The sequence below is a fragment of the Colossoma macropomum genome, unplaced genomic scaffold (genome assembly GCF_904425465.1).
Source record: "Colossoma macropomum unplaced genomic scaffold, Colossoma_macropomum, whole genome shotgun sequence".
In the NCBI taxonomy this organism is placed as follows: domain Eukaryota; kingdom Metazoa; phylum Chordata; class Actinopteri; order Characiformes; family Serrasalmidae; genus Colossoma; species Colossoma macropomum.
Window position 1 is genome coordinate 4,030,123 of NW_023494807.1, and position 21,431 is coordinate 4,051,553.

Here is a 21,431-nt window from a genome sequence, read left to right on the forward strand (position 1 = left end):
GACTTAATATAGTAGGACTTGACATAGTATCTCATAATTATGACTTCATATCTCATTATTGAGACTTTATATCTCACAGTAATGATACTGTCTCATTATCTCATACTTATGACTTAGTATTTCATGATTATGAATGTCCTAATAATTACAAGTTACAATTAGGACTTAATATAATAGGATGAGAAATAGTATCTCATAATTATGACTTAATATCTCATTATTAAGACTTAATATTTTACAGTAATGATGCTGTGTCATTATCTCATATTTATGACTTTGTATTTCATAATTATGAATGTCATAATTATCACAAATTACGATTGGGACTTAATATAACAGGACTTCAGATAGTATCTCATAATTATGACTTAATATCTCATAATTATGACCTAATATCTCATAATTATGACTGAATATCTCACTGTTAAGACTTAATATCCCACAGTAATGATACCGTCTCATTATCTCATACTTATGACTTAGTGTTTCATGCTTGTGAATATCCTGATTCTTACATATTATGCTATAATTAAGATATTAAGTTCTAATTATGTAATTTTGAGATAGTATCTCAAAATTGTGAAATACTAACTCACGATGATACTAAGTGATAACATGAGACAATCTCTCATAACTGGGAGGTATTTATTATTGTAAGATATTAATTATTCTTAATTATGAGAAACCTGCCTCTAGTCATTGTGAGATAGTATGAAATAGAATCTCATAGATACTGACTCATTATGAGATTTTAAATACGTCATATGAGATATTCAGTTATTCTGAGATGTATAATTATGAGATGTGAGCCTGTAGGAAGAGGGGCTGCCTTTGTAAAAGCCTGTATTTAAATAAAAAACAATCACACTAAATTACACACATTTACACAAGAAAAAACGAGACGTTTTATTGTTGTTACATTTGATTCTTTCCTGTTGTGTTAATACGACGAAGTGGTTTCAGTGCTGATCAGTAGGTGGTGGAGTACACCACCACCCCCCACCCAAACTCTGTCTGTGACCTACACCTCTCCCCGAGAACAGGTCTTGTGCATTCAGCATTTCAGCCGGGTTTTGGAGGTCATTCTCAGCCTGAGCTCTAGACCACTCGTGGTCTAAGTGCTGAGTCAGGCCTTTTCCCTCATATGTGTGTGTGTTCTGACACGGAACACGCAGAACATGCTTTGTGCTGAGTGACTCATGTGTGGTGAAGTAAAGGTTCTCTAACTGTGCGTTACAGGAGCCAAGTTCCCCATCAAATGGACGGCACCAGAAGCCATCAACTACGGCTCCTTCACCATCAAGTCTGACATGTGGTCTTTCGGGATCCTCCTTTATGAAATCATAACTTACGGAAAAATTCCGTATCCAGGTAATTAGGCATGCTGTGGAGTGGTGATGAGGAGTGCTTTTAAACCTGCAGCGCCCTCTGCTGGTGGAAAGCAGAGTTGAAAAGAATCCATTGATAAATGCTCCTGCTTTAGCCTTCCATTATAGATCACTTCATGTTTAATCTGTTAATATTACATTCAATTAAAGCTGAAATAGTGCTTTAGTTATTCAATAACATTTATTTTTTTCTATAACAGATATTTAATAACAGTTTAAAATATTTGTTTTGATAAAAATGTAATAATAATTGTTGTAATTATTATTATTGTGTAAATAAGATAATTATTCATATTTACCTACAATATGTTATAAACATAAAATAAATAATAACATGCAATTGATATAGTTAATAACAATAATAATAATTGCGTTTATGTCATATGTAAATGTATAGTAAAATATATAAAATCAATGTATTATATTTATGTGCCGTGTTATCATTAGTATATTATTTATTTGAGTTTTTAAACATGTAATAGTTATTTTATATAATTTTTTTTTATTTTGTAAATTAAATGCATTTGCTGTCAATAATAATAACAATAATAATAATAATATAATTGTTATCACTGTAATAGCTAAAAGGAGTTGTTTTAATAAAAATGTAATACAATAAACACTGGTAATTGTTATTGTTTTACAAAAATATTTACTCACAAAAAATATTTTGTTAATGTAATACGATGCAATTATTTTATTCTTAACAGTTATTAATTCTTAATTATTTTTAACATTAATTATTCTTAATTTATTACAACTGATAACAGCAACAATATTGGGTGTGTTATTATTATAATTTTTATTATTTATTAGTTATTTTACATGATTATATTATTTATTTACTAATACTTATTCAGTATCATTTTATTTATTTATTTTCACTTTTGTTTGTTTGTTTTACATTTTCCATGTCGTCCTCTCTCTCACGTCTCTCTCCAGGCATGAGTAACGGTGAGGTCATGAACTCCGTGCAGCGTGGATACCGAATGCCCCGTCCAGAAAACTGCCCCCCTGAACTCTATGACATCATGAACAACTGCTGGAAAAGTAAGCCGGACGATCGCCCCACTTTCGACTACATCCAGAGCGTGCTGGACGATTTCTACACGGCCACTGAGGGCCAGTATCAGCAGCAGCCCTGAAGGCCGGCGCCGCCCGCTGCCTGAGGTCATGTACACATGTAAATAAGAGTAATATTCAGCATCGATCAGCTTGCTTATGTTTAAGCAAGATTGAACTGTTTCTTCAAATTGAAGTTTTATCTGCTTGCCTGTTAAATGCCGCTGTACACTTGGACTTCATTGAATGTATTTAATTGTCTCAGTTTAATTTTAGTGACCACAGTCATAAACACAATCATACCATTGAGTTGACAGGGAGAAAAATCAAATATTCATTTTACAGAGCTTTTATTTGACAAGACATAACAATCTAGCATTAATAAAAAAGATTAAGGGACCACATGCAGCCCGGTCTCGATGAATCTGACCAATGGTACAGTCGTAAATTATAAATAATATTGAAGCAGCTTGCACTTAGTCTCAAATCACTCACACTAAAGATGCTGGACGACGAATGACACCATTAAAGTATAATAATAAAGGCCTTGTTAATCCCATTCGGTTGTAATTACCTGTATCTTGTAATTCTCTGTACCTTTCTGTTAGGGTCAAGCCTGTTAATGATGTTATCCTTTGCACTTAAATTATTATGGATATGTTTCTCCTTTAGTTTGATTTACATGTTCTGTACATTTGTATATTCTTTTGATGATCCCATTAAACAATGAATAAGACGAATTCAGTATCTGCTTTCACCTGAGCTGACTGTGCGAAGATCTGTGAAAAAAATCACCTAATTAGAATGAGCAACAATAAATGATCAGAAATACTTCAGTTATTTAGTTAATTTGTTCATTTGTGTGCAGGGACTGTTAAACTGGAAATTACAAAGCAGCACGTAGCAGACTTTTTTATTTATTTTTAATTTTTTAGAGAGTTTTTAAAGAGTTTTTTGGACTAAAGTGAGTTAAAACAGAATACATCTGACCTTGGAGTAAAGTGTGTCTCAGTTAAACATAATGGACTTTTATTTTGACGGAAAGCTCCCTCTGTGCCGGGGATCATGTGACCATATCAACATGGCCTCGCGCTTGGAGGCGTGACGTCGCTGGGGTGCTGCGTCGACATCTGTCGCCCGGCAGATCCTGCACCCTCTCGGATTCCTCCCGCATCTCATTGGACGAATTCAGCAGCTTTACCAATAACTGCGCTCCCGTATTTGTCTGGTTTCAAAAGGAATTGTTTTTATGTTTATTTAAAACAAAAGGAATATATATATATATATATATATATATATATATATATATATATATATATATATATATATATATATATACATATATAGCCTTCCGCCCAATGACAGCTGGGATAGGCTCCAGCACCCCACCGCGACCCAGAAGGATAAGCGGTTTAGATGATGTATGTATGTATGTATGTATGTATATATATACATATATATAAGATACAATGAAATTACTTTAAAAACTAACTGCGTTTCAGTGCAGGAAAGTACGGAGCCCCGGAGGGGACGGAGGTAAAAAAAAATAATAATTCGAGTGAACGTTTTGCAGTTCGTACGCACGTTTTCCTTTATTCGTGGTCACGATTTCTTAAAATCGTTCCCTCGTTTTCTTTTAAACGTGCGCACGTTTTCTTTACTTCGTGGGTACGTTTTTGTTTATTCGTGATCACGATTTTCTAATTCGTTCTCTAATCGTTGTCATGCTTATTTTGAACTGAACGCACCTTGTTTATTATTTTGATTCATGCGCAAAAATCACTGTAGTAGATACAGGTCGTGTTTTTTGTCCTGTGCAGAAGCAGCTAACAGCTCCCTGAGACCGTCTGACGGGTTTGGAGTTATGAGTTAGATTGATGAGATAATGAGATGCTCATCAGGTCTGATTCTGATTTAGGGGGGTTATGAGGAAACTGCAGCTCCCTCTTCACAGAAAACGGCCCTCAGATTCATCAGTGCAGCTGCAGTTTGGTGGTGAAATGAAGGTAGGCAACAAACTACAACCACAACCTTCACTAAACTGCACTGTCTAATGATCCTATTTAACAGAGACAGAGACGCAGCGCGGCCGACAAGCTGCGGTGTTAGAGATCATCACACAATTACAGGAGGAAATGATCAACGTCAACGTTTGAACAAACTCAAATTAAACACACACAGAAACACTCATGTGGGATGAGGTCAAATGGCGAGAGAGTTTAATAGATCTATGGATCAGATGTTGATATATTAATGTGAGGTTGTTGAAACGCTGATCATTGCGTCCTGTAATTGTGTGATGGTCCCTAACACCGCAAGTTGCCCGGGAGCAGAAACACCGTGGGCCGTTCGCTGTGAAGAGTAAGTAGTAAGTAAAGTTTATTTATATAGCGCTTTTTACAACATGTGTTGTCACAAAGCAGCTTTACAAGGAAATGAGCATTACAAAAAGAAGTCCGGGTCCGAGCCCCCATGAGCAAGCCAGTGGCGACAGTGGCAAGGAAAAACTCCATAAGAGAAACAGGAAGAAACCTTGAGAGGAACCAGGACTCAGAAGGGGAACCCATCCTCCTCTGGTCGACACCGGATAGTAAACATTGTTAGTATAAAGTATTATAGTACAAAAAAACAGGGTAAAACGTGAAGGAAACAATTAATCTGAATAGTTCAGTTCATGCAGCAGAAGCAGCAGCATCAGTGGGGTCAGGTTGTGAGGGTGAGGTTTGCACGGTGAGCAGTGGCACCCGATCAAGGCAGCAGAGGCAGCAGCATCAGCAGCAGGATGGGCAGCTGTTCAACTCGGCAAAAGAAAGAGAGGAAAAACACAGTCAATGGGTGATTGATTAATTTGAATTAGTTTGAATGATTGATTGGTTCAAGTGAATAATTTTGAATAGTTCATGCAGCAACAGCAGTAGTATCAGTGGGGTCAGGTTGTGAGGGTGAGGTTTGCACGGCGTTGAACAGCAGGAGGCTCAATGTTGGTAACACGGTCCAGAGGGCTGGCGAGCAGTGGCACCCGATCGAGGCAGAAAAGGCAGCAGCATCAGACGCACAGGATGGGCAGCTGTTCAACTCGGCGAAGAAAAGAAAGGAAAACACACAGAGAGGAAAACACACAGAGTTAGTTCTGTAATGGGTGACCGATCACCAATTACAGTGTTAGCAGAGACTCTGGCAGGTATAGAACTAACAGGGAAAACTAATTACCAAAGGCTTGAATATACAAGTAGGTTTTTAGCCTAGACTTAAACACTGAGGCTGTGTCTGAGTCCCGAACATTAACAGGAAGACTATTCCAAAGCTGGGGGGCTTTGTATGAGAAAGCTCTCCCCCCTGACGTAACTTTATTAATTCTGGGTACTAATAGTAAGCCAGCACCTTGTGATCTAAGTAGGCGGGATGGTTCATAGTGAGAGAGAAGTTCACTCAGGTACAGCGGGGCGAGTCCGTTTAGTGCTTTATAAGTCAGCAAGAGAATTTTATAATCAATCCGAAATTTTACTGGCAACCAGTGTAAGGCTGATAAAAAGAGGAGCTGCAGTTTCCTCATAACCCCCCAAATCAGAATCAGACCTGATGAGCATCTCTGATCATCATCTCATCACTCTAACACGTCAAAACCCGTCAGACGGTCTCAGGGAGCTGTTATCAAAACACAAACAAAGAGCGTTCAGTTAAAAATAAAACATGACCACGGTTAAGAGAAAACGAGAGGACGAATTAGAAAATCGTGATCACGAATAAAAAAACGAACCCACGAAGTAAAGAAAACGTGCGCACGATTAAAAGAAAACGGGAAGATTTAAGAAAACGTGACTACGAATAAGAGAAAACGTGCGTACGAACTACAAAACGTTCGCTCGAATTATTTTTTTTTTTTACCTCCGTCCCCTCGGGGCTCCGTAGGGAAAGTGCTTGAGTTGTGGGTTTTTCTGGGAGTGTTTTTGATTATTTACGGTAAAGTCTGTGCTGCTATGATGGTCTCAGTGATGTCATACAGAGTTGGGCAAAATATTAAAAGAAGTAATCATGGCTGAATACTGAATACACTGTCCTAAAAGTAATGTAAAAGTAATGTATTCAGAATATATTTAGAATACATATTGATAAGACTGCTGCTGTAATTTTGACTCAGTTCACACTGTTTCTCACTGTCACTGGATGAGTTTTCGGGAAAATCTCCTGAGCAGGAGTTCAGTGCTAAACTTATCACTCACAAACATGTGCACTACTGAGGAGGTTATTGGTTTGATCATCCCTCAGAAGAGCTTAACAGACCAACTTAGACCAGCATGAAGTGCTTTGTATGCAAAAGTTTGAACATTTTGTAGATTTTTAATTGAGAATAACATCCTCTACAGAGAACAAACTGAAACGCGGCATTTCTACGGAGCCCTGCTGGTGGCATCCTGTATAAATAAAAATAATGCGTTGCCACGACTTAGTAAGGCATGGGAATGAGATAATTAAGTCGTGGCCACGCCTTATTAACGCATGGGAACGAGATCCTAATGCTTGGCCATGACTTAGTAAGCCGTGATCTCATTCCCATGCCTTACTAGGTCGTTAATAAGGCGTGGCGCATTGTTTTTATTTATACAGGGTGTCATTATCAGGGCTTCGTACATTTCCCCTCAAAATTCACATAAAAATAAACTAAAACGAGACATGAAATGTGCCACAACTGGTACATTCCACATTTAATGTTTATTTTTTTCCCCAATAAAAAGCAATTAAATAAAAGTAATAAAAAGTGTGTAGAGGATGTGTAACTTACGTATTATTTTACATAATAAAGGCAAAAAAAATGTAATTTGTGCGCAACTGGAGCCATAGGCCTGTATGTTAGCTTGCTAGCCATGCTAAATTTTTGATCAGGCGGTTACAAAAGGCACGAAAGGGTCCTTGGGATGCAGTTCTGTGCAGGGGGACGTGCCAAAGCGCAGCAACACACCAAGGAGGGCTGACTGGAGTGTGTGTGTGTGTGTTAATCAGTGGAGCTCAACACGCACTGACCGACACACACCTGCAGGTCCGCACTGGCCTCTCATCTCCGACCTGTCGACTGCAGAGCCGCTATGGAGAAGGACGACCTCATTGTGTGAGTTACTTCAGTCTGAATGATCCGGTAAACCTGCCTGACGGCTCCAACACCAACCTTACTGTGGTCATTCAGACAGATTTGACCGTCTAACCTGACATTTTAGCCACATGAACGTCTGTTGTTATGAAAGACTGGTTTTCCTTCCCGACGAGGAAGTTTGGTGTTGGTGGTCTGGACGAGGTGTTTCGTAACGGAGCAGCCTGAACTCCAGCATAGTTAACTTACTTCAGTGAAATTATGACTGAAGTGAAAGTACTTTTCCATAAAACAACGCAGAATTACAACAGTTCCAGCTCAAACTGTTCAAAAGGTCATTCATTTTTGCATAATTAAGTGGCTAAAATGTCAGAAGTCAGTTGGTTTGGTGTGAAAATGCTGTGGAGTTCTTTAATAACTTAGTCAGAATAGCTCACAGTGGTGCTGATAGGAACCAGACGGCCAGAGTTTAATTCCTCTAAAAGCTTCCTCACAGAAGGTTATGGTGGGAACCGGTTATGGATGCGCTGCCTGATGACTTTAAGATCAGGTTCTGGCCAAAAAACGAATTTATTATTTTCATTTTTATTTAGATTTTTAAAGAAATTTGTGGCGGAGGGGTACAAACAGGGCGTGTAAAACAAAGTAGTACCCAGACTTATTATATACATGTTATAACAACATTAGAATGTGTGTGTGTGTGTGATATATATATATATATATATATATATATATATATTATGCTATAATGTGCTCATCCAAAGTTCTGAAAACTGAAATGAAGGGTAATAATAGAGGTTTGTCCTCCTTCGCTGCAGTAACAGCCTCTACTCTTCTATATAGGCTTTACGCTAGATGTTGAACATTGCTGTGAGGGTTTGATTGAGCATTAGTGAAGTCAGGTGCTGGCGTTAGATGATTCGTTCTGGATCACTTCACCTCATCCCAAAGGTACTGGATGGCCTCGTGCAGCTGCTCCAGTGTCCCATTATATTGCCAGTGCTTTTCTATGGAGATTATATAAGCTGTATGTGCGCAGTTGGACAGCTATATCAGACATGGCTTCACCTTAAAGGGGAATTCCACCGATTTTTCAAAATTTCTATAAATTTGCACTAAATTTCAATATGTTATAATCGAGTAGTTGAAATACAGACAAAGTCATTCAGATTTGGTTTTATGTGAATTGGTTCATGTGCAAAGAAACTTACATACGCAGATTTCTTTACAGTGGTGATGATAAGAACCAGGAGTCCTGATGTCTACAGAGCAGATGTAGCCGTTGATGGTGGTAAAATATTAATCAATCTGAAAAATTAAGTTTTCTTTGGGGGCTATTTTCCCTTAGAACACTCTTCATGTACCTGTCCACCATGAATGGATTAAATTAAAATACATTTTTGACCAAAACTTTATCACAAAACTACTGTTAAACAGTGTCTCAGACATCAGGCTGAGTATTTATAACCATTTTATATAGAAACTTTCTGTGAGGGAGCTTTTAGAGGTGGAAATCTGGTTTCTATCACCACCACTGTGAACAGTTCTGACTCTATAGTGTTGTCTAGACATGTTATCCATTTAATTAGACAGGAGTTTTGAAGAATCGCTGTAGTTCCTCTTTAAAGTAGCTAAGTAAGTAAAGGAGCTTAAATTAAGGGTGGGCAAAAGTATAACATCACAATACACATACTGACAGATATTAACAGGGGATCATATTTTGTGTTTGGGTTCTCCAGAATAAGGCCTGTTTCAGGTCTGTGATCTAGAGTTTGGAACATTTTCAGTGCTTTCTGTAGTAAATGTCGCCTTATCATGTCATGAAGTAGACCGTTATTTCTCTGCTGGCCGAGGGGCTTATCTTCTCTGTCCAGGTCTTCTCTGGAAGAGAATGCTGGTCTTGATTATTAGACGGAGAGGGAAGGGGCGTCTGAGCTGGGAAGATAACAGATAACCTGTAGTGCATAACTAGGATCTGATTGGCTGCAGTGAAAAAGAAATGAATAGGCCCCACCATACACTGTTTCTGTGTCTCGAGGTTGAAATACTTACAATTAACAATATAAGTGGTCCAGTAAAGATGTTATGGGGTCTGGGAACAACGGGCCTCCCTGCTCTGTGGGTCCCAGTGCAACTGCCCCACCTGCACTGCTGGTAGTTAGGCTGCTGAGTCAGGCTGTATTGTAATTGTAGTAAATGGCGTTTAGTGTGCACATCCCCAGTAACGCCTCTTGTCTCTGCAGCCCGAAGGACTTTCCAGAGCTCAAGAATGACACATTCTTACGAGCTGCCCGCGGCGAGGAGGTCGAACATGTTCCAGTGTGGTGTATGAGACAAGCCGGACGCTACCTGCCAGGTAACTGTGTCTGTGCTCAGCCTAACTCCACTGACGCACCACTGATTAGGGCTGGGTGTTGGAAGCAGCTTCCCGATATGGTGTGATTACTGCTGGATGATAAAACGATCTTGGTCATAGGATATTCGTCAGCAGCAGTGGTCATTAACGTCCAAAAATGATGGCCAGACAAGAAAATGACCCCACACAAAAGGGCCTGTATCATGGAAAATTGCTTTTTTTAAAATAAAGACTCTGTTTTTGTGATGTCACTAGAAACAGCTCATGTTCTTATATTGATTTATTCAGCCTAAAGTAGTTTAGCTCCGCCCATTCACACTGAAGTTCAAAGGAGTGTCATTGTGCATTGTTTTAAGGACACAATAACCAAGACAGCCTGTTTAATTCTAAGGGTTAAATAGAGGTAGTGGAACTGAATTATGACCATTTTTGGTGCATAAAACCACTCATAGATTATAAGTGGACTGTAAGGGAAAGAATAACATACAAAAAAAGTCCAGCACTGTGATACATACCACAAAAAACAAGCCTTGTTTTTCCTTTTTTTGTGCTTACTTAGCTACTAATCAAATGCATTTGTGTGCATAAGTTTGGGTACCCCTGGTCAAATGACGTTTTGTTGAAGAGTAAAAAAGTTCACACTTCCACACATTTTAATACACAATTACTGTTTATTTGCTGAATTTTACACATTGAAAAAATAAAACTAAAAATGTGGTCTGTGCAATTTTTCATTGTTTTCTTATTAGGCTGTGTTGCATCGTACAGCTTAGCATAAACAGATATATTTTGAATTTGTCTTAACCGTGTTTTCTGTTATTTAGTTTAATTTGTTTAGAAGACAGCAAAATGGAAAAAACATAAAACCAAGAATTCAAAAAGTTTTAGCAAACAAGAGCTATTGGTGGAAAAAATAGCCAACAGGAAAATCCTGGATCTTCTTTAGGAAATATGGTAATTGTAGGGTGACGGCGGAAAGCAAGAGACGAGGATGGGCAACAGTAGCAGTGGCAGCGTCAGTGTTAATTGATCTAGATCAAATCTTGTCAACTCTTACAGCCTCAGACAAGCGTAAGGCTATCATAAGGTTAAGAAAACATTTAAGAACATGATATTTTCAAGAACACCACTCGTTCTTAAAATTATTCTTAAGGAAAAAAGAAAAGGAAAGGAAAAAAGAGAATTCTTAAGAAGTTATTTGAAGAATAACAGTTTTCCTAACTTTTTTCTTAAGAATGAAGTTTAAAACGAATTTGAGAAGATTTTCTTTTTTAAGACACTTTCGTGAATCTGGCCCCTGGCTCCCGTCACCACTGCTGTGAGCAGTTCTGGCTCTACACTCTTCTGTAGAATGAAGAATTTCACATTGAACCACTCTGAATGACTTTGTTTACTTCATATTTGTTGAGTTGTGCAGAAATTTTGAAAATGTGGTGGAACTCCCCTTTAAATGTTGTTTGTGTTGCGTTATCAATATACAGCACAGCCCATACCGCTGTTGTTTCAGTGTGTGGTGCTTTTTTATACACAGAGTTCAGGGAATCCAGAGCAGGGAAGGATTTCTTCGAGACGTGCCGCTCCCCTGAAGCCTGCTGTGAGCTGACACTACAGGTTAGTAGCTCCTGACACTTTCATTAGTTCTGTATATACTGACGATTTTACCAATACGGCTGCTCGGATTTGTAGCGCTGACAGGCAAGTTGATCTTTTTCCATAGCCACTGAGACGTTTCCCTTTTGATGCATCGATCATCTTCTCGGACATCCTGGTTGTACCACAGGTAAGAAGCATCATTGTATTGTAATGATGTAAACATGGCCTGATGCATCGATCTGAAGGTGGTGATTCAACGACATTGATTCTGCAATGTTAGAACAAATTATTATGGACATAAATTCAATAAGAAAATTCCTTATTAGGCCAAATTATTGAACTGTAAAAATTAGGGACTGAAATTGTGATCTCAAGTGATTTATGACCTTTATTAATGCCAGTCGTGAAGAGCAATGATGACACGACGTCTTTACTACAGATTTGATACCCCTTGATAACACATCTCGCTCGATATGCAGAATACAGCTAAACAACGTCGGCAGACAGGAAAGTCGCTGCTGCCGTCTGTAGCCTCAGTTTCTGAAATGGTAAAAAAGTCACAAACGATATCCAGAGTGCAAAATATAACTAAAAAATAACCGAAATTCGTACACTTTGATAACTAAACATTGTATTTTTCTGGGGATGTTGCAATTCTTAGCACATACTGTCACCTACATACTTATATAAACTGTTTTTATTTACTGTCAGCTCAGTTTAGGCCTACTGACTGCAAATTATACCAACAATAAAAGATTATTTTCTCTATCTCACCCTGTAGTTTTTATGTTTAGTATGTTTTTTCAAAAGCATGAATAAAACAACAAAAAATATATATATTTTTCAGCCAGGTGGGTTTTGAATTTTGGTTTCGGGCAGGAATTTTCAGTTCTTGCATCACAAATTTTTGGATGTACATTTGGTATTCAGTTTATTTATTTATTTATTTATTTATTTTTTGTCAAAAAAATGTTTTAAAAAGTTGCACAATGCAGTGATTTACGTCCTGAAGAATTGTCAAATTGTTGTGAGGTCAGATTTATGTAAAAAATACATTTAAGTGTAAACTCACATTTCATATTAGTTTATTTTTCTTCCCTTCTGAATCCCTAACTTGATGTGTTTACCACCACTTGTGTGCGTGTCCCCGGGTGCGTGTCCCCGGGTGCGTGTCCCCGTGTGCGTGTCCCCGTGTACGTGTCCCTGTCCTCAGGCGCTGGGTATGGATGTCCAGATGTCTCCAGGAAAAGGCCCTGTATTCCCAGAGCCCCTGAAGGAGCCTGATGATCTGCAGAGGCTTCGGCCCAAAGTGGACGTAGATGCTGAGCTCGGCTACGTCTTCAAGGCCATCACCCTGACCCGACACAAACTAGAGGGAAAGGTTCCGCTCATCGGCTTCACTGGAGCACCCGTGAGTGGACCAGGACTAAATTAGCCCAGCCAGTTCTGTTTTGTCAGTTAATAGACACCCATGCTGGCTAGCACCACCCTGAGTTGAGAGTATCTAAGAAATGATCCAGTTATTGTCAATTCTTTAGCCAAATTTGCTATTACAGGACCAACCAGACAGACATGGAGGCCAGTTATGCTCTCACGGACTCCTGGCCACAGATAGCTGCGGCGTCACTGGAGATCGAACTTGCATCTAAAACTTAGACGGTTGTGCCGCTCATGAGACAGCTTATTCTATAGGTTTCATCACATAGTAGATAGTAGATTTTTTTTAAACAATTAATTGACGTTAAAAATAAGAAAGCAAGTAGATTTGTTACATACTATACTATACCCAGTCAGGGAAACTCAGTGGAAAAGGTGACAAGTTCAGAAAAAATAATGCCGTCTAGCAGGGTCCAGAAAATTGTGCTCCTTTTAACATAAGAATTCTCGTGCATTCTGAGATTAAAATACACAAGTAATTGCTAGAACTATTTCATTCACTGAGCTCAATAGCTATAAAATACAAACCATGATCAAAAGTTGTATGATTTTCTAGGTATTTAGACTTTTTTTGTCAAAGCTTTGTCGCTTACCATACCATGGTAAGAAGGCCAATGTGTACAAAATTTAGCAGACACATTCCTTTGAACTACTCCACATCAATTACAAATCAAGGCCATTCTAAAAACGCCATCCAGTGTTTATTATCCTGGTGCCGTAATGGCATGTAGTGCTTGGACCCCGGTAATTGCTACTTGTGATGTAATTTGTGATGTTGAACATTTTCTGCATCAGTTTCAGACGAAAAGTAAGTGGAAGCTGGTTGTCATGGTTGTTCACAATGATTATTTACATATACGCAGTTTTTTTCACCCACCATTTCAAAGCTACCGTAGAACAAAATCTGAATATGTGAATATGAAACGAGCTTCACTACTCATAGAGCTTTGCTTCTTTTTCATGGGTCAGTAATGTTATCTTAGTTCTGATTGGCCCATAAAAAATGAAATGCTAAATACTAAATATGTGGGTTTGCTGAATAATGTCCATGTAAACCCACCCTGTACAAACTTCAGTAAGAATGTGAGACTGATGAGACCGATCTCTGTGTTTTTGTCAATATGCAGTGGACTCTGATGTCCTATATGATTGAGGGTGGAGGCTCCACCACCCACTCGAAGGCGAAACGCTGGTTATACCGACATCCAGAGGCCAGCCATAAGCTTCTGAGACAACTCACTGATGTCATTGTGGAGTATCTGCTGGGCCAGGTGAAAGCTGGAGCACAGGTGAGAGACTGAGAGAGGGACTCCAAATGCTGTGAGTTCATCCTTCTACTATACCTGTTGAAGCTTTCTGTTTAAATTGCCATCATTTTAATTCAGCGCTCAGCAAGTACAAGCACACATGCTCGTCAGGCCTGGTTTATCTGGTCAAACATGAATTAAAGGACATTGTTATTAAACTGAACAGACATTTGAACTAAAATATAATAATTCAGATAAAAACGAACTCAAAAGTTCAGTTGGATTTGCCGTAATAAGGTAACACGGCCCTTTATGTTCTTAACAACCTCGATCCTGAAGCTTTAGTATTATCTAGAAAACACTCATTAACATTCATTAGCATTAACAGGGGTCGGTACAGTGCGGCTCTGTTACTGCCCTGTTGTGGCTCCACAGCTGAATTAGATTAGTAGGTAAAAATAAAATAATCCTCCTTTGCAGTAAAATAAAGCTCTGCTGATCGTTCAACACAGTTTTAACAATAAATGGTCTTAAACTCTGGAGTTAATGTAGAACTGCTAATTCACCCTTTAACCCTGAAGGTTGGCGCTCAGACTGCTGTTCACATAGCAACGCAGACAACAGTCTCGCCTAGCTAGTAGCTAACGAAGCGGCAAAGAGTAAGATTTAAGATGAACACCGATAATTTGGAGACGAATTGACTTATTTGCATTTATAATCAATCCAGCTGGTTTCCTGATACGTTTAATCTGCATCAAGAAGCTGTCAAACACTAAAAAGCCACAAGGCTGAAGTCGTCTTCTTGGTCAGCAGCTTCTTGTACGAATTTTCCTGTTCCACCTTAAATGGTGCAGCGGTTACATTCTGGCGCCTCAGGCAGCGTTTAAGGTGAAACAGGAAAATTCGAACAAGAAGCTGGCGAAAGAGAAGCGACTTCAGCCTCGTAAAAAGTCGAATGTCGAGAGATATTTTACAAGAAAACTGTTCTACTTTTGCGGAAAAGTTTCCTGCCAGAGATGTGAGAAAAGCAGCTATAGCTGAGGTAAAGCTTAAAGCAGAGCAATGTAAGTCTATGATTTTGTTTATATTATATTTTTATCCTATACTAGCACATCAGCACATACTGAGACATACAGTCAAGATGGTAAAATGGATATAGAATATTGTGACTCCCAAAGTGGTTTGTTTTTATTTTTTAAGGACAAAATGGCTCTTCTTAACATTTGGATTGTCGACCCCTGAACTTTAACATTAGTTGATAATGCCAAGTAAAACAGCATGCCTTTTTAGGCCAGCTAAATAGGAAGTGATTTATTTTTCACTGTATTTTTTTTTCTCAGTATCAGATAAAGGTTAATACTGTATATTACAATCATTGGTAATCCAGGCTAATAAACAATAACAAACACTCATGGCAGATCACTATAAACATTCTAAATATTGTGAGGACCCGTATACGTGAGAATAAATTAGTACTGTTTGCGTTTTTAGGCTCTGCAGGTGTTTGAATCCCACACTGGCTGTCTGGGCCCAGCAGAGTTTAAGGAGTTCTCTCTGCCATACCTGCGGGACATTGCACGCAGGGTTAAAGACAAGCTGAAAGAGTCCGGACTGGACAACGTGCCTATGGTGAGTATGGAAAAAAGCATAGGCTGAACTTACCAGACCGCCACTGGCGATATTCCCAGGCCTGCTGGTTTGGGTTCAGACCTGTTTCCTCTTTTTAAATGACTCACACAAAAATAGCTTGCATGCTACCAGCTCCCCCTTGTGGAGGAATTTCAGTTTGCTAAACATGACCGAGTGAGTGAGCTCCATAGCCACATGCACGCGTTTTACATGTGTTCACATTAAAAACAGGTTTTCATTGCTATAGCGGAGGCACACTGGAAATCAGGTATAGATGCCTGTGGGAAGCCGTTAAATATTTTCAGAATTATTCAGCTCCTCTGAGCCATCAGGCTATTTAAACTGTATGGAAAATGCAAAGAATTTTCTGCAGATGGTATATTGCACTGTGGGAACCCCAAGCAAACACAGTAGAGAATTTTCTCTACCATAACATAATTGCTTATTAATGTGCCTCAGCTTTTAACAGTAAAAAGGAATAAAATTTTTACGTGAACAGATTATTTAATGCTTTTTAACCGAGCTGTTTAAAATGAAATCGGTTCTCTTTCCCATCACAAAGATTATCGCCTTTGAAGCATTGCCATTGGGTTTCTTTTCAGTCCGAGTACACTGCATTGTCCTGGCCTGTAGCACAGAAGCTACAAAACAGATTGAAATTACATTGTGTTTGGATTACTGAGTGCCATGTCTTGATTACTGAGTGCCCTTTGTTTTTATTATTTGTTTTTTTAAGACATCATCGATATTTCTTTCCAACCTGTGGCAAACTTTGCTAGGTGTATGTAGGCCTTGAAAGAAAACATACTGCACTTGGTTATACAAACCACTAGGTGTCAGTATTGGGTAACAGTTGCAATACCAACTCAACTTTACTTCTTGTTCCTCTGTTTTCAGATTGTATTTGCGAAGGATGGTCATTACGGTCTGGAGGAACTCTCCCAGTCCCATTATGAGGTAGTGGGTCTGGACTGGACTATTGACCCGCGCTCAGCACGGTGAGTCAGCTGTATTCAAGTGATGCATTATGGTGCATCAGAAAACAGTGCTTTATTTGACTAGTTCTATTTAAATCTTTCACAACAGGTTCCCTAACTGTTGTGTAACGTTTTATGAATGAGCTATTTGTGCTTGTTTTACAGGGAGCGGACCGGAGGGAAGGTCAGTCTGCAGGGCAATATGGACCCCTGTGCACTTTATGCCACTAAGGTGAGAATATGGACTGGATGAGAGGTTATTTCTGATAATTATTGTCCACTCAGACCACAGGCTGTGTGTTTTTAACAGCCAGAATATGAAATGTGGCTAGGGGCGCTGGGCAGTAGGTAACGTCGACTGTCAAATGGGGGAAAAGAATATCTCTAAAAGAGCAGCTGCTGTCCATTAACAGCTGTGTTTGTTGTTTACTGCTCCCATTTTGCATAGAGATTCTTCCTAGTATATTATCTTGGGCTTGAACGGATTGTCTGTCTTTAAATAATGCATTACAATAAGGCTGATATCTGTTGTTTCACATGAGAAGAAGAGCAGTAGCTGATTATTCAAGGAGACATGGGGTTTCACACTGTTAAATGAGTAGTTTGGCAGCAAAAAAATCTAGTAAACATTTAAAAACATGGACGAAAGTACGCTGCATAGCCAAAAACAGTAGCAGCCTCCGTTTTTGCCAGACTGTTGCTTTAACCTCTATTTCTTTTCTATTTTTCTGGTTCAGGAGCGCATTTCCGAGATAGTGAAGACGATGGTGGAAGGTTTTGGCACCAGAGGCTACATCGCTAACCTGGGCCACGGTGTGTACCCCGACATGGACCCGGAGAGCGTGGGTGCCTTCGTGGAGGCCGTCCACACACACTCTCGCCAGCTCCTCAACCGCAACTAAGCCGTTACCGTCCGTCAGAACAGTCCAGCCAGAAGAAACAGCACCACCAGAGCATGTGACTGTACACGTGGTCTAATCATACAGCCTTAGATGCTTAGCAATCACTTTTAGGCAGAATGTGAAACTGTTAGCCGTACTGAGCCGTCTTCTGGCTGTCTGCACTGCAATCACGACTGAAACAGAGGGACCTGTTAAAGGCACAGACCGATCAGAAATGCGAACACAGAGGAAAGTGGATAGATGTTAGCATTTATGATCAGATGACCCCTTTGAGCACTAGTGTATTGATATATGTGGATGTTTTTGTATTTAGCCAAATAAAGACGTATCCTTTTAATAGTGGGCTCTGCATTCATGACTGAAACAGACCACCTATTTCAATATCATGCCCTCATCTACTTGGCCATTTCCCAGTAGGGGAGTCCTCAGTGCCATTCTAAATGGCCCATATCATGGAAAACTAAATTATCCTTGATTTGTTGAAAGTTTGTAGTACGTAAACAAGGTTAAAGTTTAAAAACATTCGCTCCGTAATGCGTATGGGTTATATATGGAAACCAAGCTGTAAAAACGCAAGCACGTTTTTGAATTTACTGTTTTTGTGATGTCACAAAAACCAGCGCATTTACATATATCCATATGTTCCAACTGCAGCAGTTTAGCTCCACCTATTCACACTGAAAGAATAAGCTGTGATTCAGTCTGGACTGCCTTTTGAATATGATGTAATACAGAGAAACCAGTCAGAACAGAGCTCATTTACATATGTCAATCTTATGTTCCTAGGTGGTTGCTATGGTTGCCTAAGTCAACTGTTACCTTAACCTTACTGCTACCTTAAATCATTGCTGCCTTAAAGCCACAATCACCTTAAATCTCCTGCAACCTTAAATTTGCTACCTTAAATCCAGTGCCATCTTAAATACACTGCTACCTAAAACCTCCTGCCACCTTAAAAGAGTGTGTGTGTGTGTGTGTGTGTCTGTGTGTGTGTGTGTGTGTGTTGCACTCCATTCATTACTATGGGGGAAAAAAAAGTTCGCAAAATTCCATTGCTACATGAAAATCGATCAAAAAGCTGTATACAAGCCCGAATCGCACAATCAGACCATGCGGAGTTGGAACAGTCTCAAAAACTGCAGGACGAGTTGCGTGGCAAAAATCCGGCAGAAAAATAAGAATAAAAGAGAAGAAGAATAATAGAAAACTAATAATAATATAGTAACAATATGCCACAATAATAATAATAATAATAATGATAATAATAAGCTTTATTTATACATTGTTTCAAACAACGTTTCACAAAGTTCTTTACAAAAGACAGAAATAAATTAAAATTGCAAATATAAACAATTAAGAGAAGTAAAACAGAAAAAAAACAATAAAAGCAATGAAACCAAGAATAAAATAAAAACATTTTAAAATGCTGTAAAGTGAATAACATGTTAATAAAAGCTAATCTAAACAAAGCTAGTCTCAACCTTCCCCTTGAATATGCCAAGATCTTCCAGAGCCCTTTGGACATGAGTAAGGGAGTTCTAAAGATTAGGGCCGCCCCAATGGGAGAAGGCCGCCGTACCACTTCTATGCTGAATGGCTGGTACAGCCAGCATGTTCCTGTGGGCTGATCTGAGGACTCTTGAAGGGACGTACCTAATAACCATATCACTGAGGTACTGTGGAGCTCGACCATTTAAAAAAACAGTAGAAGAATCTTAAAATCAGTTCTAAATGGTTGTTACATAAAGCTTTGTGTACATTTGGTGTATAAAGCCACACAACCTTCACAACAGGCCTCAGAGAAATGTAGGATATGGACCCTTTAGGAGACGTTCTATTACTTCATTCGCTCAAGTAGAGTTTGTTAGATGGGCCGAAAATTGTGATTTGATGCATTTCCCTGTTTATTAACCATAGTAATAACAATATTTAATATTTCAAAACGTCAGCAATCAGTTTGCCATGTTCAAACTGGGATTTATGTAGAAAAATACTTAAATACTTAAAAATACTTGACAGATACAGCTTCATTATGTACTTGAGGTGAAGTTGCCGACAGCATGTAAAAAGCAGTATTGAAACAGGACCATAGGGACCTGTCAAAGACACAGACTGAACAGAAATGCTAATATGCTACTGGGTAGCGATCCCTTTTAACACCAGTGTGTTTGTATGTATGAATGTTTTTATATTTGGCCAAATAAAAATGGATTCATTTGCAGCCTGTCTGAGCTAAACCAACCTAATGAGAACGCTTGAAGGCTTTGTAGTACATAACCAAGTAATCTATCAAAGGTCATTGAGTTGTCTTCGGGTTTAATGAACCATTTGCGGGAATGAAAAGCCGAAATATATTCGCCATGGCTTAAAGAAGAATGGCAGGAATTGTTTTGATTACAGGCCTTCCCACAGTTGTATACAGAGGGCTACATGCCTGATAGATAAAATAATCCCAGCGGCCGCTACGTCCGAAGGCGGGTAAGCACCCAGCCAAGGCAAATCCTCAAAATCCAGTTGTTTTTGTTTTGGAGGTGGTGGCAACAGAATTCCACAACACATCACGTGACTCCAACGAGATGTTTTTGAGGGCCGCGCTGATCCTCAAAAACAAGGTTTTAGTCAAATTAATGGCATCTGCGATCCCCAACACATTTCAATCATGGGCAGGATTTGCATGTAGATTTGTACCAGTTTGTTTTTTTTGGATCCCTGATTTCCACCGGTCTGCAAAAGCTGAGGACTGACCTCTCCAGGATCCAGTGCATTCTTTCATAGCGATTACTGCTAAGCTTTACAAATTCCATTCAACCTAATGAGAAACTGTAGTTCTCTTAAGAGTTGCCGCTTAACTGTTAGACAGCAGAGAGTTCTGGGCCGATTCTACTCAGGTGTTTGTTCACTACCAGGCACACATTAGGCATATGGGCCAGAATAAGGTCAGATCCTGAACAACATCATAAGGTTTGTCCTTGTGCCTATATTTGCGGACCAATTCTGGCAATGTAGTTGGGCCAGATTTGGGCCACATCTATTAGTTCTACTTACTTTACAGTGTGTGAGCCAGATCTGGGCCAAAACAAATGCAAGGCAGGACTATGTTGTAGCTAATCAAAGCTCAGCTACACTCTTAAAAAAGATGGTTCTCCAAGGGTCCTTGAGTAAACAACATGGTTCTGTGGAGAAACATGGACACTCAAAGAATACTTTGCATGATTAAAGGGTTCTTTGCATCGTGAAAGTGTTCTTTAGATTGATGGAAATTGTGATGTATGTTGTTTTATATAGAACCTTTTTGAAAAGGGTTCTGTAAAGCACCAAAAAGGGTTCTTCTATGTATACGATGTCAAGCTTGCAACAGTAGAAGAACTCTTTTTGGTGCTATATAGATCAAAAAAAAGATTTTTTTAGTGTGTACAAAACAATGACCTCCAATCTGTCCTTAATGTGAGACTTTTCACACGCCTACAAAACATCACATGAAATGATGAACTCCAAATTCAGGTATTTTGACCAAAGCCGAGTTGAGTGCAGAGTCACAAAATGCTGAAAAAGTAGTGCTTGCTGAGTTCTGAATAGACTACCCTAAATGTGTGTATTCCATTATACATTAACACATTTGGACATTGAGGTACGGCACAAAGAAACACTGCTGTCTTAATATTTACCTTATTCACACAGTTCCTCGCTGTTCTTCGTTGTCATTTTTCTTCATGTAATTCAAACAGGCTGTTTTTAAAGCATAGTTTTCATATGTTTC

At 39.0% G+C, this 21,431-nt stretch overlaps 2 protein-coding genes across 3 annotated transcripts in view; both read left to right on the forward strand.

Moving 5' to 3' along the window:
* lyn (LYN proto-oncogene, Src family tyrosine kinase) overlaps nt 1-3,190 on the forward strand; it is a 31,917-nt gene extending 28,727 nt beyond the window's left edge. For both annotated transcript variants that reach the window (XM_036556126.1, XM_036556127.1), the window contains exons 12-13: nt 1,240-1,371; nt 2,331-3,190. In XM_036556126.1, coding sequence (XP_036412019.1) covers nt 1,240-1,371; nt 2,331-2,533 — 335 coding nt within the window. In that variant the 3' untranslated portion in view covers nt 2,534-3,190. The remainder of the gene's footprint in view (nt 1-1,239; nt 1,372-2,330) is intronic.
* Nucleotides 3,191-7,372: 4,182 nt separating this feature from the next.
* On the forward strand, nt 7,373-18,011 carry urod (uroporphyrinogen decarboxylase). Its single transcript, XM_036556669.1, has 10 exons — nt 7,373-7,554; nt 9,777-9,889; nt 11,421-11,500; nt 11,607-11,669; nt 12,696-12,893; nt 14,047-14,208; nt 15,658-15,795; nt 16,693-16,793; nt 16,938-17,004; nt 17,510-18,011. Exons 1-10 carry the CDS (start codon nt 7,532-7,534, stop codon nt 17,672-17,674), a joined length of 1,110 nt encoding a protein of 369 aa, XP_036412562.1. The 5' UTR covers nt 7,373-7,531; the 3' UTR covers nt 17,675-18,011.
* The last annotated feature ends 3,420 nt before the right edge of the window (nt 18,012-21,431 follow it).